General features: G+C 43.8%; 1 protein-coding gene across 29 annotated transcripts in view; it reads left to right on the forward strand.

Annotated features, from left to right (window-relative positions):
- Galk2 (galactokinase 2) overlaps positions 1 to 19561 on the forward strand; it is a 142166-nt gene that overhangs the window by 68750 nt on the left and 53855 nt on the right. For 27 of the 29 annotated variants that reach the window (XR_015682757.1, XR_015682759.1, XR_015682758.1 and 24 more), the window contains 2 exon segments: positions 8927 to 9025; positions 10388 to 10540. Coding sequence is in view for 19 of the 29 variants with exons in the window: in XM_087650939.1 (XP_087507065.1) it covers positions 8927 to 9025; positions 10388 to 10540 (252 nt within the window). In the remaining 10 variants the exon portion in view is untranslated. 29 annotated transcript variants of the gene reach the window in all.

Here is a 19561-nt window from a genome sequence, read left to right on the forward strand (position 1 = left end):
ACTCACTTTAAGTAGGTGTATTGAAGTGCAAAGGCAGGTATTATTATCAGGTAGCCTTTGCTGTCCACAGCTTAGGGCTTAAACTAACCATTTAAACAGGTTTTGGCTCAACACTGACTTTGTTTATCTTGGCTAAGCTCATCTGCTCTCAAGGTTAGTTACAGGGTACTGGTTCAGGCTTAGTTCCCAGTGGGATGATGGAGTGACTGGATCGCGTGGCCGCTTGTTTTATTGAGGATACCGTGAGTGTCCATGCACACAGCAGGGCAGGACAGTGCTGTCTTCCTTGATTGCTGAGGTGGCTTCTCACTGAACATGAAGCTTGCGGTCTTCACTAGGCTGAGGCGGCTTCTCACTGAACATGAAGCTTGCGGTCTTCACTAGGCTGAGGCGGCTTCTCACTGAACATGAAGCTTGCGGTCTTCACTAGGCTGGTAGTGGACATTCAAGATCTGTTTGTCTGTGCTCCCAGTGCTGGAGTTAAGTACAGCCATGACTAACATTTTACATGGGTGCTGGCTATTTGGTTTCAGGTCTTTTTTGCTTTAACAAGCATTCTTATGCACACAGCTATCTTCCTAGCCCCCCTGGCTTGCTTACATGGAAGTCTCTGGATGCCAAGTACTGTCAGAGGGAAAAGTCTAAGTCCAGTTTCTTTTCTTTCTTTCCCCTTCCCTCCCCCCTTCCCTCTCATCTTTCCTTTGCACTCTCCTGTCTTTCTCTTTTCCTCCTTTCATCCCTTTCTCTCTTTTATTTTAAAATTGGGATTCAGTGCAGGGGCAGGTGCCTCCCTGAACGACACCGTTAGCTCTTACAAGCATTTTTCAAGTCTGTGTCCTTCATGCCACTGTCTTGATTGCCAAAGCCACTTTTATCCATGATTCAAGAGGTGGAGAAATTCATCAATCGAGGTAAACTCTTGGTTGTGAGTTTCTGTCAAAAAAGAAAGGGACCTACTTCTAAGACACGCTGAGCCAACATTCCCATTTTAAAGGGGGCAGCGGGAGAGCAGCCAGGTGGACCAAAGCAAGAGCACCGTGCCACCAAGCCAACCTCAAGCCCGCAGCCCTCCTGCTGCTCACTGCTTCCACCCTGCCTCGGAATGTGCCCCTGCTTGTCCCTGGCTCTGCATGGCTATCCAATCTGATGTCTGCGAGGGTTCAGTGTTCTCTTATATTTATACTGACAATCTTTTTCCCCCTTAATGTGAAAGTCTATGAATTATATAACCAAGAACATACATTCAATAAAGTCATGAACCAAAAGTTGAAAAACAGGACAAAGGAAAGAAAAATTGAAAGCACATTATGGATTTTTAAATTGTGTTTTATGTATCTGAGTGTCTGCCTGTATGTGTATAAGGGCACCATATATGTGTGTGGTGACCTTATGGATCAGAAGAGGGCATCAGATCCTCTGCAACTGAGCTGTGGATGGTTGTAACTGTCATACGGGGGCTGGGAACCAAACGTGGGTCCCCTTAAGAGCGCTGAATGTTCTTAACTGCTGAGCCGTCTCTCCAGCTTCAACTGTTCTTCTTAATGTAACATTTCTTTAAGCCAACTTACTGAAATCCTTAGAAGTCAAGCAAAGAAAGTTATATTGGTTTCATGGTCAAAATAGCAGAATCATTCTCATTTTCAGAAGAGGTACTGTCATCCCTAAATGTAAACTATATTTATCATGCAGAGCTTTTGGAGCATACAAAGTACAATTGTCTTAGGATATTTTCTGTTGCTATAGTGGAATATTTGAGACTGAGTAATTTAAAAAGAAAAGAGGTTTATTCAGCTTGTGGTCCTGGACACAGGGAAGTTCTACACTGGGCAGCTGTGTCTGGTGTGAACTCATGCTGTACCATAACTTGGTGGGTGGCATATGTGGTGCTACTGTGCAAAGGGGGACAGATGCCTGCGGTAGCTAACCCATTCCACAAGAAAAGCATCCTCCACTCATGGAGATGTAGCCTCCATGACTTGTAGCGTCTCCTAAAGGCTTTGCCACTGCTAAGTTGTTGACCAGCACTCAGTGTGTATTTTCTTGTGACAAACCACAGTCAAACCTCAACAGCCATGAAGGAGACCTGTGCAGCCTTCTGAAACAAGTGCAGGCATGGCTCTCTTCTGGCTCTCTCTCGTAATGGCCTGCAGCACTTGCTTTCCATATTACACCTGAGCATAGCTTAGTCAAGTCAGTTCCCTTCCTGTAATGCGTCCTTGGTTCTCCGCACTTCATGCCATTGTGCTGACACAGAGTCCTCTCTCCAGGGTGAAAGTGTCTAGAGGTGGCTCTGCATTTGGGGGCTTCAGATTGTGGTCTATGGAGCGGTATTTTCTGGCTGGCTTGTGTTTGCATCTGTAGCATTAGCTCACATCAGGAAAACTACTAGGTGTGAACTGCAGCCCTTACTGTGCTGGACGGTCCCAACTTTACACTCAGTGATCCTTCCTTTTGGTTCATAAGAGTGGTATAAGACTGTGTTGCTGAAAACTTAGTCTGAAGAGCCCTCCCCACACAGTGGGAAGGTCTCCAGGGAAGGGACATGCAGTTCTAAGACATGCTTGCCAAACCACAGAGATCGCAGGCCTGCCACCAATCCCGTATTATCATCATTACTGAGCGTTTTTTGGGAAGGTCAGAGCCAAAATAAGCAATCTGCCAGCCAAGGAAGCACGACCAGCCCTTACCACAGGCTCTCGGGGCCCCACTGGTATTTAGTAGCAGTGACTTGGGTCATATTTTTGTCTAATTCCATCAGTCTGGCAAGGCTCCTGCTCCTATGGTCTTCCCACAATTTCTTTTTTTTTTTTTTTCAATTATCTTTCCCGTCTTTCCAATAATAGTTACCTTGTGTGTGGGTACTGCCTCCTCCCAGAAACCCGATCCCCCACCCCCTTTAACATTTTAAACAACAAAAGGGATTCAATTAATTGTCCTTGTGACAAATTGCAAGGAGAGAAGCCTTTTGACTCTCTTGAATTTTGGGTTCTTGAGTCATCCCCCTTATCCTTCTCTTACAGATAAAGAAGAGGATTTTGTTTGTAAGTCCAAGCCAGGCTCACAGTTCAAGTACTGGCTCTGACATTTACTAGTGGGTGACCTTGGCAGTTTACCTGACCTCTCCATGATTCATTTTCTTCATTAGAGAGTCTGCTTAGCAATAAAACCCTTTCTCATGGACTTGCTATTAGTGCCTGGAAAGTGTTTAAACTTGCAAGGGTTGTCTGTCCTATGTGCTGTATGTAGGTGGGAGAAGTCATGGCAGCCTATAAGCCTCACTCAGAGGTCATCCTGCTATGTAAGAGGGATGTATGTCTTTGTGACGATTTCTAGAGTTGGATGATAGGAAGGAAGGCCTGCAAGCTCCCAACTGTTCAGTCCATTAAGAAGGGATTTTTAATGAATTAATTACTCCATTTTTGGTAGAGTTTTTGTCTTATTCTGTCTTGTTTTTCTCTCGTTTTGATTTGCATTTGTTTTGTTAGCTTTGTTTGAGAGACCATGAGCATGTGAAGTTCAGTGTGGAGCAAAGTGGCTCTAGGAGGAGACGGGGGAGGGGAAGGCAATCAAAATATAGGACGTTTTTTTTTTTTTTAAACAAAAAAGGTATCAGATTCACAGCAAAATATTTCAAGCATGTTAAGTAAAACAATGACCAGCTCCTCTCCTCCTTTCCTCCCCGAGGCTCCTCCCATATCCACTCCCTCAAACCTCTCTTTTTATTTGATTGTACACATACATGATGGAACTGGAACCATTAAGTGAGCTGGCATTGTGTTGTGTGCTCACTGGTCCAGCCTCCGTGTCCTGCATCAGACTGGGTTATTCTACTGACTTGCTTGAGCCTCAGTTTCCTTCTCTCTGATCTAGTGATTATAGTACTGACATTTGGAAATTAAGCAAGATAGCATGCACAGTGTCTGTCCTTAGAACACATTTGACACTTGTTAACTTCCTTCCCTTTCTGTATGTGATTTTTTTCCTGTCTACCCCATTATTAAGAATGTCTCTCGGTCCCCAGCTCCGAAAAAAAGAACAAAAAAAAAAAAAAAAAAAAAAGAATGTCTCATAGAGCAAGACATCATTTGGAGAAGGCTTGTCCTTCCCTCCTTCCTTTCCCCCTCCCTGCATTCCTTTCTGTATTGAGGGTTGAGCCTGGCTCTACCACAGTATTAGAGCCTCTGCATTCTTTCCAATTTTTACTTAATTTTTTTTTATGTTGTGATGAGTTTTCACTCACTCTGTAGTGCAGACAAACCTTGAACTTTCAGTATTTTTGGCTCAGCCTCCAGTGTCACTGGGATTACAAACCTTTGCCACCGGGCGGGGCTATTCAAAACAATGTACCTCAGTTCAGCAGGTCTGGGTTTTGGAGTTCCCAGGTGCCACAGGCTGCACCTGCAGAGCTCAGTAAGTGACAGAGTGGGCTGGGCTCCTTCTCCTTTTGCATCTCATGATCGATTAAGCCATGGTAATGGAATGTCTTTGACACATGAACTTGCATTTCCAGGGACATCATCTGGGGAAATATCTGAGATTGGGCATATACTGACAAGATTTTCTCCATCCAGTATGGACAGGAATAGTTGAGATCTGGATGAAGTCTATGGGTAGACATTTTCTCAGAATCTCCATGGCCTGGAAACTCAAACTCCCCTACATAGAGGTCTTCATCTTGACCTACTGCCAATGTCCTCATCTCCAAACTGGCTCACTCCACAAAGCATTCATTCTGCAGCCCAGCAGATCAAGGGAGTAAGGGTCTCTGTCTTCCTCTCATTAGTGCTGGGGAGCCAGCTTAAGATTTCCTCTGCCCTCAAAAAACACCCTCTGATGTTCTTAGAGTGACACACTCTTAACTAGAACCTTCTCTGAGTTCATTAGCTCATGTTTTCCCTACTGGATACCAGGTGCAGTGTGCTTATCTTTTCTGTGATGAATCAGGTTTTTAGATTTACATTTGAGAAACATGCTTTGTGTTTGCTTCAAGATTCTAATTGTTTTAGTGGTTGATCTCCTTGTTCCCTTTCCTTTATTACTTCCTAGAAATGTTCAGTCTTGACTATCAAGATCAGTACTTACCTGTCACACTGTCTCTGAGAATTAGCTGCCATTATCCTCAGACAAATTTTTATGTAGTTAAAAAAACAACCCACAAAAGCTAAGTTTCCTCTTTGTGCATTAGTGATCCAGCAGTCACTCACAGCTGCGAGCCATGCTGCAAAACAAAGCAGTTCACATCACTTCTTTCAGACACACCTTGGGGTCATGCCATGGCAGGGAACTTCCAGGGGTTTGCCATTGTGGGGGAAGAGCTGGGTAGTGGTTCTCCCAGTAATAACCAGTGTTCTGAAGGTCAGGGAAAGCCTACAGGAAGTGAGCATTGAGGACTTATTGAAGGTGAGGAAGAGGCAGGGGAGCCATTAGGATTTCCACCTTATCCAACCGTGTCCGGGTTAGCTTAGAAAGCATGAATAAAGGACAATTTATTTCACCAGAACTAGTTGAGCTGTGACTGCCCTGGGGCCTGAAAGTGACTTTGTTAGAGATGGGCATGACCTTCCTTCCTGTCCCGCCAAATGTCCCCTAATCTTAGAGGAAGCAGGGTACATGCTGGTGCTTCACTCCTGGGCAGCCTCCTCCGGGAAGCCTTCTCAGTAGACTACAGGCTGAAGATAGGCGCAGAGCTGGTTTGGAGGGTAACTAGAAGCTGTCTAGTACAATAGAGTTCTGTGTTCTTTTGAAGACCTACAGATAAGATCAGTGGTTTGGCTCCTTGAGGGAAAACACTTGCTTTGTCCTTTACCCACAGGTTAGCAAAGCTTCCATAGTTCAGTTGTCTTCTGGAAGGATGAGTGCAACAATCAAATGCCATAAGAGACTAGCTGGGGAGGAGTCAGTTCTTGGAGTGCACAGGTCTAAGAGCAGAGGAAAATGTGGGAAGAGGGAGAGGAAGTCCTATTAGGCTCAAGCTTTGCTGGCTTTGCCTGAGAACTCTCAGGCTCTATGTTTGTGTTCATGGGTATAGGGAAATTGGGGAAGTTCAGATGCCCAAGTGTGGTGGAAAATGTGAACTTGCTCTTTACTGGGCAACTGAGTTCCTGAGTTCACTCGGACTTTCCTGTGAGTTTCCTCCAGGATGCTCATGTCTCCATAGCATCTGTTAGCATGCCTTATGACAGCTTCTTAGTTTTGTGGACTCTATGGAAATCATACACAATTTAAGAAATTAGAAACATCAATTCAGTGCCTTTCTGAGCTGCTCTGGTTGATTAAATTCTTGAAAGATGTGCAATGATTCCATTTCCAGCATCTTAAAGGATGGAAAGTACCTTGGCAGAGCCCACATGACCCTGAGTGTGCAGGGTGACTCCTTGAGATCAGGTTATAGTTTCTGGCTTGGGCTATGGGCTAAACTAATTTTGTTCACTGTCTGACGTATGCAGATGTTTTCCTTCTGTCAGATTTGGCTTTCTTTTAGCCTTTGTTTCCAGTTTCTTTATATCTCTTACTCATTTTGCTCCCCCTTTCCCCACCACTTAGTACTGGGGTCTCAGAAGTAGTGGGGCCACCAAGGAAGCCTGCACCGAGGAAGTGGGTGGGCCTGCTGTTGAATTTTCCAGGTAAGCATGTTTTTTTTTGACCTTTTGGTCACTAATTTATTTTTGATGTGTCTATTATGGACAGACCATTGGCTGTGTGTACCATCGGTCATGTGCAATGCCTTTGATGCCAAAATTCCAGGTTTACCTCATGTCACCAGGCAAAGTTAATGTTAGTGAAGCCACATGACCAACAAGAGCATGACACTTGCTGAAATCGTCAGATGGCATTTGGACAGCTCTTCTCAGGGAGGGAAGCAGCAACAGTTTATTGAGTTTTTAGGACATACCTGGCAGCATGTAAGGTAGTAACACTGAGGAATACCACAGCTTATCTCTCATAGACTCACAGTATTTTGAGATAAAGAGACACAGTGGAAACATGTTGCAGTTAAAGGCCAGTAATAAGCACCCTGATCTAGAAAAGATTACTTAAGTGGACTGTAGTATAGGTGCTTATATTAGGACTCTCTAGAGTAATAGCTTATAGAATGAATCTCTCTCTTCTCTATCTATATATTTATGTATGTCTCTATGTATCTATATTTATGTATGTATGTCTATCTATCATCTATCTGTCTGTATATCTGTCTGATTTATTGGAATGACTTATGGCTGTGGTCCAGCTAATCTAATAATGACTGCTGTGAAAGGAGAGTCCAAGAATCCAGTAACTGCTTAGTCCACAAGGCAAGATGTCTCAGCTGGTTCTCAGTATGTGCTGGAATCCCAAAGAAGTAAGGCTTTAATGCCAGCGAAGGAATGGACTTGCTGACAGGACAAAGGGCAAACAGGCAAAGAGTAAAAGCTTCCTTCTTCCATGTCCTTATATAGGCTTCCAGCAGAAGGTGTGGCTCAGATTAAAGGTCTGTCTTCCCACCTCGAAAGTCTAGACTAGCAGATTTACGCACTTCAAGCCAAGCAAAAGCAAACTCTCACAAGTGTGCCTCCATTTCTACATTGTCGTTCATTCCAGGGCTGCTCAAGGTGAGAACCAAGAGTAGCGATTACAGTGCTTCATGGACTCCCATAGTCTGCTTGAGAGGCACAAGTAAGTCCACTTAAAGCATGACTCACAATGACCATAATGTTATATGTAGGGAGAGCTTAGAGGAATTCTGGGCGTGTGTGCAGTTGGGAGTGTTGAGGTGTTGAAGGGGGATAGAAGAGTCCTGAGTACAGGTGCGTTCTAGGCAGTGTTTGCTCCACGTTTCTGAGTTGAAGGAGTTTTTGGAATAGTGCTGGGAGAACAGACTGGAGAGGTGAGCAGAGAGCTAAGCCTAGAAGAACGTGTGTACCACATTGAGATGATGTGGGTAAGCAAGAGGGCAAGACATGAGCATAGTACACCAGTGCTTCAGCACCGTCACTCTGAACATCTAATGGGACAGGTGAGCAATAAACCCTGACTTAAGCCCCGGAAGAATGAACGTGTAACCGAAGAGCAATGTGGGAACTAGGGTGCCACTGTCAGAGCTGCAGAGGCTGAGAGGAGTAGGACACCAGAGTGGGCACTGGAATTCAGGAAGCCTCTGTGATGGCAGAAGATCTGAGTGGTCAGCCTGCTCATCTATGTGGCCAATGACCTGGATATTGGTGGTATTAGGATTTGTATAGGAAGCATGAAATAGCACCAGGTTGTATAATTATGTGTGAGTTGGTCAGGAATGCACCCCTACTTAGAAAAGAATGGTAAATAACACAATTTCATGTTCAGTTTGGTTGCAAGCTTAGAAGGCTTTGGATACAAGGTGAAGATTTTGAACTTATCATTAATCAGTCAGTAGGAAGCAACTAACAGTCCCTTAACATTTTCAGTATGGACCAGGACCACACCTTTTCATCCAGGTTCTTCATCATGGTTCTACCTAGATTGAGAAGCTCTATCCTCACACTTATGTGACATATAAAAGAGCAGCATTATTTTGGCTTGGAAGCTCTGACCTGCCTTGGCTTTGGAGGCACTGGAATCGTCATTGTCACTGTCTGGAAACAAGTGCAAATGAATTAGTACCAGAAGAGGAGAGACAATGTCCTCAGAAAGATGAGGGATGCTGTAGCATGACAGAGCCTTTTAGGGATAGAAAAACACCATACATGCCCTACTCTCATTCTAGACCCACCATGGAGTTGTCACTTGATCTTGGTAAGTTTCCCTGCTGGGTTCAATGGTAGTCTAGAACTGTTGTGAAGAGCACATTCTTCTGTTCAGTTGCTATGTAATTGACCAGAGTTGGTACTGGAATTCAAACCTAATTGACATATCTGGCATGAAAAATAGGTTGCAACTGTATCCCAGTACAAACGAATGTCTGCTTTCCCAGGTGGAACTTGCAGAAATCTGTGCCAAGAGTGAGCGTTACATAGGCACCGAAGGCGGAGGCATGGACCAGTCCATATCATTTCTTGCAGAAGAAGGAACTGTAAGTAGCACCGAGTCATTTGGAAATTTCGCCTTCGGAAAATGTCAATGGAGGGGAAGGCTTGCAGCCCCAGCATGTGTGGTTATGGGAAGTCTTTTCCTTCAGACTCTAGCCCATTGCCCAACTATCTCGTAACTCAGGTCCAGTAGTGAGTGAATGTTCTATTTCATATTGATTTCCTTGACCTTAAGCATCCAGAAGCACATTTCAGACTTATTTTTCTCATGTGTCTAGGCTTTTCCCCATATCTCATTGTTGAGATGAGATTTCTCAATTCCCTCCCGGGGACCTCCTTTCCTGACCTTGCATGAAATCACTTCATCTTGTGGTGTTTCATAATCTTACGTTGGCTTCAAACCCAAATGTTAGTTCTCTTACCACATATATGCACAGCCCACTTTTTGTAAATTACTCTTTGGTGTCATTTTTCTCTGTCAACATTTTTGGGGCTTTGGTGGTGGGAGGAAGAATGCTGATGGCAGGCCAGGAATAAATTCTCCGGTCCAGTACCACTTCCTTTTGGCTATCAGCTCCTTCAGGCAAGACAGAGGTTTGAGTTTTTGCCTGTGAACTGCCCATTTCCAAAATAGATTCTTTAAGATCTTAGTTGTGCGTCAGACCTCCAGGTACACCTGGGTTCTTCTGATTAAGAAAGAATATATTTTCATTGATTCTTCTAGGCCAAAGACATGAGGTTTGAGGAAATTTATTTAACACTACAATTGTACTTTAGGTGTTTTAGTGTGAACTGGCAAGCACACGCAGTGATGGAGTTCTGACGTTAGTGTAAGGCTCACGGCCTGGAGAGAGTCCTTGTTCGCTGGCCTTGCAAAGTGCATCACCAACCAACTCCCCCCATTCTGCCCCATCCTAACCTCTCACTCTATAAGCTCTGAGCTTAGCCAGGTCAGTATATGAACTCCACCCACACCTGTATCATTTGTTGTCTCTCCACACATACAGAAGCTCTTCTTTCTTTCTGACACCTTCACATATCTTTTAGGACTCAGTGTCCTTCCTTTTGTGAAGGCTACTAAGTTGTCTGATTATGTCCTTCTATTAAGTATCTGAATAAGACCCTGAACTTTGCAGTGCTACCACTGTGACACTTAACAATGTGGAGACATAATTTTCTGTCTTCTTTCAGCAACTGTGGGCTCCAGGGGGGCAGAGGCAGCACCTGTCTTGTTCATGATGTGTCTCCTGTGCCTAGTGCAATGCCTGGCTATCAGTAAACAATGTTTGAATGAATGCAGTGTTTTCAGAGAAGACTTTCTTAAGATAAAATAAGTGCATAAAAGCTTGAATGTTTTTCTGAATCCTAATAAATTATTCTTTCCTCTGCCGCTTTTCTTCCAATAGGCCAAGTTAATAGAATTTAGTCCTCTGAGAGCGACTGATGTGAAGCTCCCCAGTGGAGCAGTCTTCGTGATTGCCAACAGCTGTGTGGAAATGAACAAGGCAGCCACTTCACATTTCAACGTCAGGGTGATGGAGTGTCGGCTGGCGGCAAAGGTACGGATGTGGCAAACCAGCGGAACTTGCAGTGTGCCGGTTGGACCCTGCTTGTCCTCCATGGTCTGTAGTTCTCCCTGTACTTCAGAGCAGTACCCTGACTGCAGCCACTGCATTCTACTGCAAGTTTGCATTCAAAGCAGACTGATTCCAAGCAGATAAACCATCAGATGGATCTTCTGTTCTCTTCTTGTTCTTTAGAAACTGGATGAAGTTCACAACTGAGTCCTCTTGGGCGGGGGGGGGGGGGCATCCTGGGGAAGACAGGACAGTGGCTATTTGTGATGGGTAGGCTATAATAGAAGCAGACATTTCCTTAAGATCAACTCCATAGGTAAAGATAGATGTTTAAGGAAATGACAACAGCTGATCTTATTTTTCCCAACAGGGATCTTGGTACCCCATGGAACAGTTCATTTGTGATTAGGACATTACCAGCAACTCAAAATATAGATGTGATGGCAGCCCTGTGAGCTCAGAAGGGCAAGTTTCTTTATAGGTCTGCTAGTGAATTACCTACCAGGAAGAAGGCAAGGCAGCTCTCTGTTCTACAGTGTAGAGCCTTTGGCAGTTAAGCCTTTAATCTATTAAGGAATCTTTACTGAGTCACCATTGGACAGTCATAGTAAGGGGTTCAGGACATAGGACTAGAGAGAGTGGTATTACAATTCAGAGGCAAATAGGAAACAGGTAGCATGTAATCACTACTGATCAATGTGATACACTAAAGGACAAAGACATGACCCATTACACAGTGCCCAGAATGGTACATGGCATGACCAGGAACATGCAGAAGGCAGGCTGGACCCAGGATTTGGATTCTGGGTCAGGAGCTCCTTGGCTCTACAAGTCTATTGAGCTTGTCCCCGCCTACACTAGAAGCTCCCCCTCTGTGCTGAGGAATTCCTGGGAGAGTCTTCTGTGTAGGCCATCTTGGCTGAGTTCCCAAGGTGTAGATTCATTGTCAGAGATCTCTATTTGAAAAAAAAAAAAAAACTATAGACCTCTCATGTCAGCATGTCCACACTGAGCTCAGGCCCCTACCACCCTAAAAGCCTAGGTACTGAGTAGTGGGTCATGCTTTGTCCTTTAGCGTATCACACTATTCTTCCATCGGTCAATGGTGTGTGGCAGCCCCAGTGCTCTTCTGTACCGCTCCTTAAATCTGCTTCCCACTCATTCTGCAAATGATAGCTAGCATGACAGCTTACACGTTTTACCTGATGAAGTATCCCCTGCCCCCTGCCTTGTTTACCACTTCCCTAAGTTCTCCATTGCTTTGGAATAAAGTAAAAGAAGCCTTGTTTACTGAACTGAGTTGAGCTGCTAGGAGTTGGGAAGGAACTGTCAGGCAGTGGAGGAATTTACTCTTTCAACCATCACAGGAAAAGTAGCTTGTGGAATACAGTACAGGAAGGAAGTGGTCCAGGCAGGGACTACAGCACTACTGACAGCATGGCGGACTGTTGGCTGGGGTGATGGAAGGCTGGGCTTCCTCCATTTAGGAGACTAGTTCAGTTCAGGTGAATTTCTTTGTGTGCCCTTTCCTGGCCTGTATTCTCTGCCATGAGAAGGGCAGTCCAGGCTGGCTGGGTACCTCACCTGCTACCCATGTAAACTTTTAGTTGTGCAATCTCTGCCATGCAAGTAGGGGAAGTGCTGGCTGCATAGTCCAGCCCTGGTCCAAGGCTCAGGCCACAGGCCTCCAGGCTGAAGTTCTATGGTATTAGATTACAGCATTCCACACTGGCAGTTTGGGATTCCTGGACCCTGGCAGTTAGTGAAAGTTCTCTAATGGGAACCAGCTCTATTTCTTGATCTCTTATTAAGTGTCCTCCCTCCATAGTTGACTATCTTTGTTAGGCCTAAGGCTGGTATAGTTTACCTCAGCATCTCCTAGCATCCCCTGCAGTCATGAGGGTATGGCATCACTCTTCCCACATGTTAAAGACAGTCTTGTTTTGTTTTTTCTTAGCCCTTTTTGTAATATTTCTAGATCACCCTCAAAGAAGCCTTACCTGACTTGTTAATCTCTAAGCTAAGCAGTGATCCCTCTACAATTTGTAGCACTTATACTTCTTAGGTATGTAGAGGGATCCCCACACTTGTAAAATATTGTTAGGTGGACAGAAATAATTGGGACAGAGTAGTCATTCCTTCAATAGATGCTCATTCTAGGCTCATGTCAGCCAGTTAGGGACACAAAAGTTAACAAGATGGATGCAGTTCATGTCTCAGATGAAAGAGAATTTGAAAGTGGAGATAGATGTTAAACAAATGTCATCATCCTCTGCCTCTCGCTATGCTGTCTCTTCTGCAGCAATTCCCCAACCGTGGGAGGAGGGTGGGATACAGCTGTACTGTCTAGGGGAGGGTGGGGTACAGCTGTACTGTCTAGGGGAGGGTGGGATACAGCTGTACTGTCTAGGGGAGGGTGGGATACAGCTGTACTGTCTAGGGGAGGGTGGGATACAGCTGTACTGTCTAGGGGAGGGTGGGATACAGCTGTACTGTCTAGGGGAGGGTGGGATACAGCTGTACTGTCTAGGGGAGGGTGGGATACAGCTGTACTGTCTAGGGGAGGGTGGGATACAGCTGTACTGTCTAGGGGAGGGTGGGATACAGCTGTACTGTCTAGGGGAGGGTGGGATACAGCTGTACTGTCTAGGGGAGGGTGGGATACAGCTGTACTGTCTAGGGGAGGGTGGGATACAGCTGTACTGTCTAGGGGAGGGTGGGATACAGCTGTACTGTTTAGGGCTGAGTGTTCCAAAGTCTGCTATTCTCTGCATCCCTATTTGGTTGTGGGTCTTTGTATTGATCATTGTCTACTTCTGTAATTCTGCTAACTGGGTGGGGTATTAACTGACTCTTATGGACTGAGTAATGTAGATTAATGCATCCGTAGCTCTTATCAGAGTCTTCTGTTTGACTCCTGCTTTATAAGGCTGTGAAGTTGGAAGAGTACAGCTACAGTGATTTAGGAAAAGAAAGTTGGGTTTTTTTTTGTTTTGTTTTGTTTTTTGTTTTTTTCTTCCTGTAGAATTTGGAGGTTGAACTTTTTTTTAAATAAAGATTTAGATTTTTAAATATTAATCTACTCATTGAGATAATTACTAAAATTATGAAGGGAGATGTTCTAATATTAAACTTCATAGCATCTGGTCAGTATGCACATGTGGCAAAAGCAGTGCCTGTTCAATGACCATTTCCTGCTGGGACACACTTCCTTTTTGGAAGGTGGGCAACTCGTGTTCTCCCTGAGGGCTTACTCATTTGTGTTTTTATCTTGAGGTTAATGAGTAAGTGCTGGTGTCCTGAGGAGACTCCAGACATATACAATGTTATTTTCTGGGTCTTAGCATGGAATTGGAGCCTCTCTGCCAGAGCCACACTGACCTTGAACAAGTGTGATGCATGTGAAGGTTCCTGCTGTGACTGTTCTCTTCCAAAGACCCGGAAGAGTCCGGGAGCTAGCCTGTCTCTCAGAAGCGGTAGGGAAACTGGCAGGCCCTTTGGGGAGATCTCCAGAGAGCTAACTAGAAGAGGGGGCATGTCTTTTGTAGCTGAAGTTTTTAATCAAATTCAGAACCTCTTATATTTGAGGATGTCTTCTGAAGACCTTGTTTGTACCCTAGGCTGGCCTGGAACTGGTCTAGAATGGCCTTGAAATTTGCCACCCTCCAGCCTGTGCTGGGATAATGAGCCTGTGCCATCAAACCCAGTTAAAATACAACTGGAATTTAATTGTGTAACTCCATATGTGTTTAAAGGTTCTTTGTCATTGAAGGTGGCAACTGAATTTGGCTATTTGGTACACGTTGCTCTCCAAGATGATATAGCTAAATCACATTTTAAAAACCAAATTTTCTCATAAATAAGACTTAATTTGGTTAAAAGCAGGCACAGTTCCTTTTTCTCAGTTAATTCTTGGAGAATTTAATGGTATGTCTTTTGATAGTAGTCACACTCTGCCCCTTAACCAGCCAAATTTGTCTTTTTTTTTAAATTTTTAAAATAAATACTGAAGTTCATGTTGGGTGGTAATATATGCCTTTAATCCCAGTATTGGGGAAGCAGAGCTCAGGTTTTCTACCTAGTGAGTTTCAAGCTAGCTGTTGTGACACTGTAAGATTCTGCCTCAGAAAACAAACCAAACCAAACCAAATGTAACAACAGTTACACTAATACTCCAAACTACAAACCCCAACTAAGTCACCAAGTTCTACTATTCTTGGAGGGTTTGGCCATACACTGGAGCGTGGCTGAACAGCTAGGGGCCATACTCTTAAATTTGACTTCAAGAAAATTGACTTTACGCTTCCCAGCAGTTATCAATTGCGAATCACTTCTTACGTAAAGCCATCGAGTCCACCTCCTACTCCATGCTGAGATTTTATCTGACTTGAGTTTGCACAGCTGTTGTGCGACTTGCTGTCACAACTGCTGTGAGTTGATGTCACAGCTTCCCTGTTGTGTTTGGAACCCACTGTTTCATTTTAGTCCTGTACTGCCTCTGCCTCTTTGACTCTCTTTACCTCTTCTTTCTCAATGAACATTGGGAAGAAGGACTATCATAAGATGTCCCATTTATGCTGAGGATTCTGTGGTCTTTTACTCTCTTCAACCTGACGACTTGTGGGTCTCTATTAATGGCCTCTATTGAAGAAGGAAGTGTTTCTGGTATGAGTTAAGAGATGCAGAAAACTATGGATATAATAATACTAAATAATTAGGAATTGGCTCAATAATATGTCTATTCAGCAGAATAATAGAGTAGGTTCTCCCCCAGGGCCTATGGCCTGTCTAGCATTAGGTTCTTGGACCCAGTAATTACTTCAAGTACTGGTTCATCTTGTGGAGCAAGCCTTAAGTTCAATCAGAAGTGATTGGCTACCCCGTGACATTGGTGCCACTTTTGCACAAGTGCATATGTCAAAGCAAGCCAGTTGTAGGTCTGTATGCAGGAGAAAAGTCATCTTCAGTCTTACCCAGCTATGAAACCTAAAAGCCACATTTATTGTTAAAGAGACTATAAGAAGGCAATATACTGTTTATTTAAAGTGCAAATTGGTTTCTTTCCAAAAATGGAGGTCAGTTGTCATTCGCCCTCATTCAAGCATCTCAATTTCTGAGAAATAGCACATTCAATCTCTAATCCTAAATCCCTGCTACAGAGAATCTAAATGCCCCTCCATAGAAAAATGAGCATCCTGGTTCTTCCCTTGTACAAACACATGCCATTTGGCAAACAGAGTTGGTAACATCCAGGTCCATGGCTGCTGTGCAAGGCACCTTCCTTGTCTCTCACATCTCTGGTCGTCCATGTTCTCATATATATTTGTCCTTTAAGAAGATGGTTGGTTCTTCTTCCCCTTCTTCAGCTTCATTCAAAAGAGGATGATGACTGTGGCTTATCCATGACATGCCTTTCAGATGGACTGGTAGAATTTCTGAGTTGCACTTAGGTTTAGTTTTAAGTAGATGGACTTCTTGGAGAACACGCAACATTCATTGTTGACTGTGGAAGAGCAGGTCTTCAGATGATTCTTCAGAACCAGCGCACTTTTCTCCCTCCCTTCAGGGTCAGTAAGCATGGTAGCTTTACACATTTAAACATTGGTAGGTGCAGCTCCAGGGGATCCAGTGCCACCAGCCTCCTCAGCCCCCTGCCCTCATGTGTGCTTAACCTTCCCACATAATTAAAAAAGAAACCTCTAGGAAGATACATGTGTGCCTGTGTGTGAGCTCTGAGGATGAGAGGGCAGACGTGTAGAGAGGCAGAGGATGGCACTGGATGGATTCCCTGGAGCTGGAGGTACAGGCAGCTGTGAGTTGCTTGATGTGGATGGGAACCTTGCTTGGGTCCTCTGCAAGAAAACAATGTGTTTTTACCTCTGAGTCATCGCTTTAGCCCCAACGCACTTAATTTTTGACCAAGGTATAAGAAACATGAACTGGAAAAAAGACATCAATTCAATAGTACTGGCAAAACTGGACATCCATTTGTAGAAGAGTTAAGTTAGATATGTAACTCTCTCACCTTGCACAAAAATCAGTTCAAACTGGGTTAAAAGTACCACTTTAAAAACCAGAAATGCTGAAACTGATAAGGGAAAATGCTTCTAGGTATAGCAAGACATTTCTAGCTTTATTTCTAGTTCTAATAGAACCTCAAATAACACAAGAATTAGTCTCCTGGGTTGGGGATTTAGCTCAGTGGCAGAGCGCTTGCCTAGCAAACACAAGGTCCTGGGTTCGGTCCCCAGCTCCGAAAAAAAGAAAAGAAAGAAAACGAAACAAAAAACCAAACCAAAACAAAAAAGAATTAGTTTCCCTAAATTGACAAATGGGATTTTTGAAATTAAAATGCTTTCCCACAGCAAAAAGTAACAGCAGAATGACCAGAAAACCTCCAGGATGGGAGAGAACTTCTGCTAGCCAGATTCCAGAAAGTGGAGAGACATCTAATCTAAAATAAAGAACTGAAAAACATTAAAACCCTTGCCAATAAGTAAATGGGCCAGTGAACTGAACAGACAGTTCTCAAATAAGTACAAATGGCCAATAAATGTCTTTCTAAATGTCCAACATCCTTAGCCATCAGAAAAATTCAAATAAAAATACTTTGCAATTTAACCCCACCCTAGGCACAATAGCTATCGTCAAGAAATGAGTGACAGGTGCTTGCAAGGCTGTGTGGAAGAGAGAGCCTTAGTCGCTCACTGCTGTGGGGTTGAGGAGTGAGTTGGTGCAGCCGCTGTGGAACACCTGCACATCTGTCTTACTGCTGCTCTACTCACAATAACAAGAGTTGGCCTAGGTGTCCTTCAGCAGATGGATGGATGATGAAAATGTGTGGTACACATGCACAATGAATTTTGTTCAGCTTTAAAGAGAACTGAAGCCATGGAATTTGCAAGGAAATATATGGAACCCAGGCTCACAGAGACAAGTACTACATGTTCACTGTCTTGTGCAAATAACAGCTTCTAAATGTTAAGTATGTGTATTTAGGTTGGAGTAAGTGTAGGGACTACATTTACACTACTCACTTATATACTTATATAGACTCACTACTATACTTACATAGCACATAAACTAGATGTTGTAAACTAAAACAAAACAAAACAAAACAAAAATACTATAAGAATCTTCTCTCTTTTACATAATGGAAAAAAAAGCTGAAAGACTTCATCACAGTGGGGAATATATTCTAGATCTAATTTCTGTGAATATTTGCATCTAAGTCTAAACTTGTAGAAAAGTGGGGATGAAGATAAGCCAGGCATAGAGGCTGCACACAGGGATGTGACTGCATGGCTGTCTGTGCTTAGGAACATAAGTTGGGTCTGTTAATCATATCGGCCCTACAGTGTAGATCCATTCTGCCATTGTTGGCAACACAGGAATGGATTTCATTTTTATGTGGAAATGCTTTCATTAATAGACTCTCTGGTAAAAATGGCCAGTGCATGTGTTTAACCTGGACAGACTTGCTTTGAGCAACAGTGGGAACTGGTTAACCAGGAGAGTTTTGAAAATGAAGCATTAGAAAGGAATCCACAGAGCAGGGTTGTGAGGGCTAGCACACACTTTCTGAAGTACTCGTGTGAGTCTGCGTCCTTCAACCTAGTTATCGCAGGGAAGTACAGCGAATCCAGGAGGTGATTTTTATTCATTTTGCTTTAATAGTGACAGTGCCTTCTACTCTGAATGTTTCTCCTTCTGACTCTTTCTCGCCATCAGTTTTCAAAAACTAATTGATTTAGATTCATTAAAAGTTGGAGTCTTGTAGAGCATTTGAACTAAAATGAAAAACATTCGAAGCAAACTCAATAGAGATTTATAACCATTGCTTGCGTAAATGATACTTTTAAGCGAAGCACATTTTTATATTCTTAAATTAACAAAGTGACCAGGAATCTTTAGTGGGCACAAAATTTTTCATATTTTACACATATTTTATGGCTTAAAACTTTCCAGAAATATTGTATGTCTGTTATGTTGAGGGATAAAATACGTGACGCCAATACTCAATGCTATGGGCAGTCACATGGGGTGTCGCAGTAGGGGTATAGCACTGCTTAGCTTTGCTTTGCTACATAGCCTCAGCCCTTTGTGGCAATATGAAAAGCAGTAAGGTAGAGCTTTCATGACACTTCAAGAAAAGTATACAGTGATTCTTTGGAAGGCCTGTCTGGCTGGGAGCCATCACTCAGCCACGTTCTTTAGCTCCTGTCAGTTTGAGGTCAGTATGGAACTGGTTCTTTGACTGGTGGTAGAATGTGCTGAGAAGTTGGCACAGTATTCTCGAGGCTTTGACAATTTCCTTGAATCTGAGCAGAAAACCCAGATACTCAAGACTGCGGTCAATTTCTCTCATTCTGTGTATTCAGTAGAGCACGCTCTGCCAGGACTCCAGTGAGTGTTGTTGGTAGAACACGGGGAGTTCAAGCTACAATGAAGAGGCAGAGGGACGGGTGGGGTGGCCTGGGCAGTAGACCTGGAAAGGAGCAGGGCCTGCAGTGCTGCGCTGGCCTTGCAGGCAGTAGGGAGCACTTTGAAGAAGCATTTCACTGGTAGAGCATCAGAGAGGTGGGATACAAAGGAAGAGACACAGTCAGGTGTAAACTGTGACCCCAGTTCTGGGGTGATGAGTCAGGACAGGCAAAGCTAAAGAATGATAGCCTGTCTCAGAACAAAAGCAAAGAAGGAACCCTACACCAAACAAAGGAAATACTGCTTTCTTTGACTGACTTTTTGATTTTCTTTTTGGCAGGCTTGCTGCTTCCTTCCTTCTTCTCTCCCTCCCTCCCTCCCTCCCTCCCTCCCTCCCTCCCTCCCTCCCTCCCTCCTTCTGACTCCTCATTCTTCCTACCCCATGTTACTGGTTCATTTCCTTCCCCTCAGATAACTCTCCCTTCTGCTTTCATGCACACATGATTCATTACCTACTTAAGACATTTCTTCCTCCCCTCCCATGATCCCCTTTCTAGTTTTCAACAGGCATGTATGCAT

Source organism: Rattus norvegicus, chromosome 3, assembly GCF_021556685.1.
Source record: "Rattus norvegicus strain SHRSP/BbbUtx chromosome 3, alternate assembly SHRSP_T2T, whole genome shotgun sequence".
NCBI classification, from domain to species: Eukaryota; Metazoa; Chordata; class Mammalia; order Rodentia; family Muridae; genus Rattus; species Rattus norvegicus.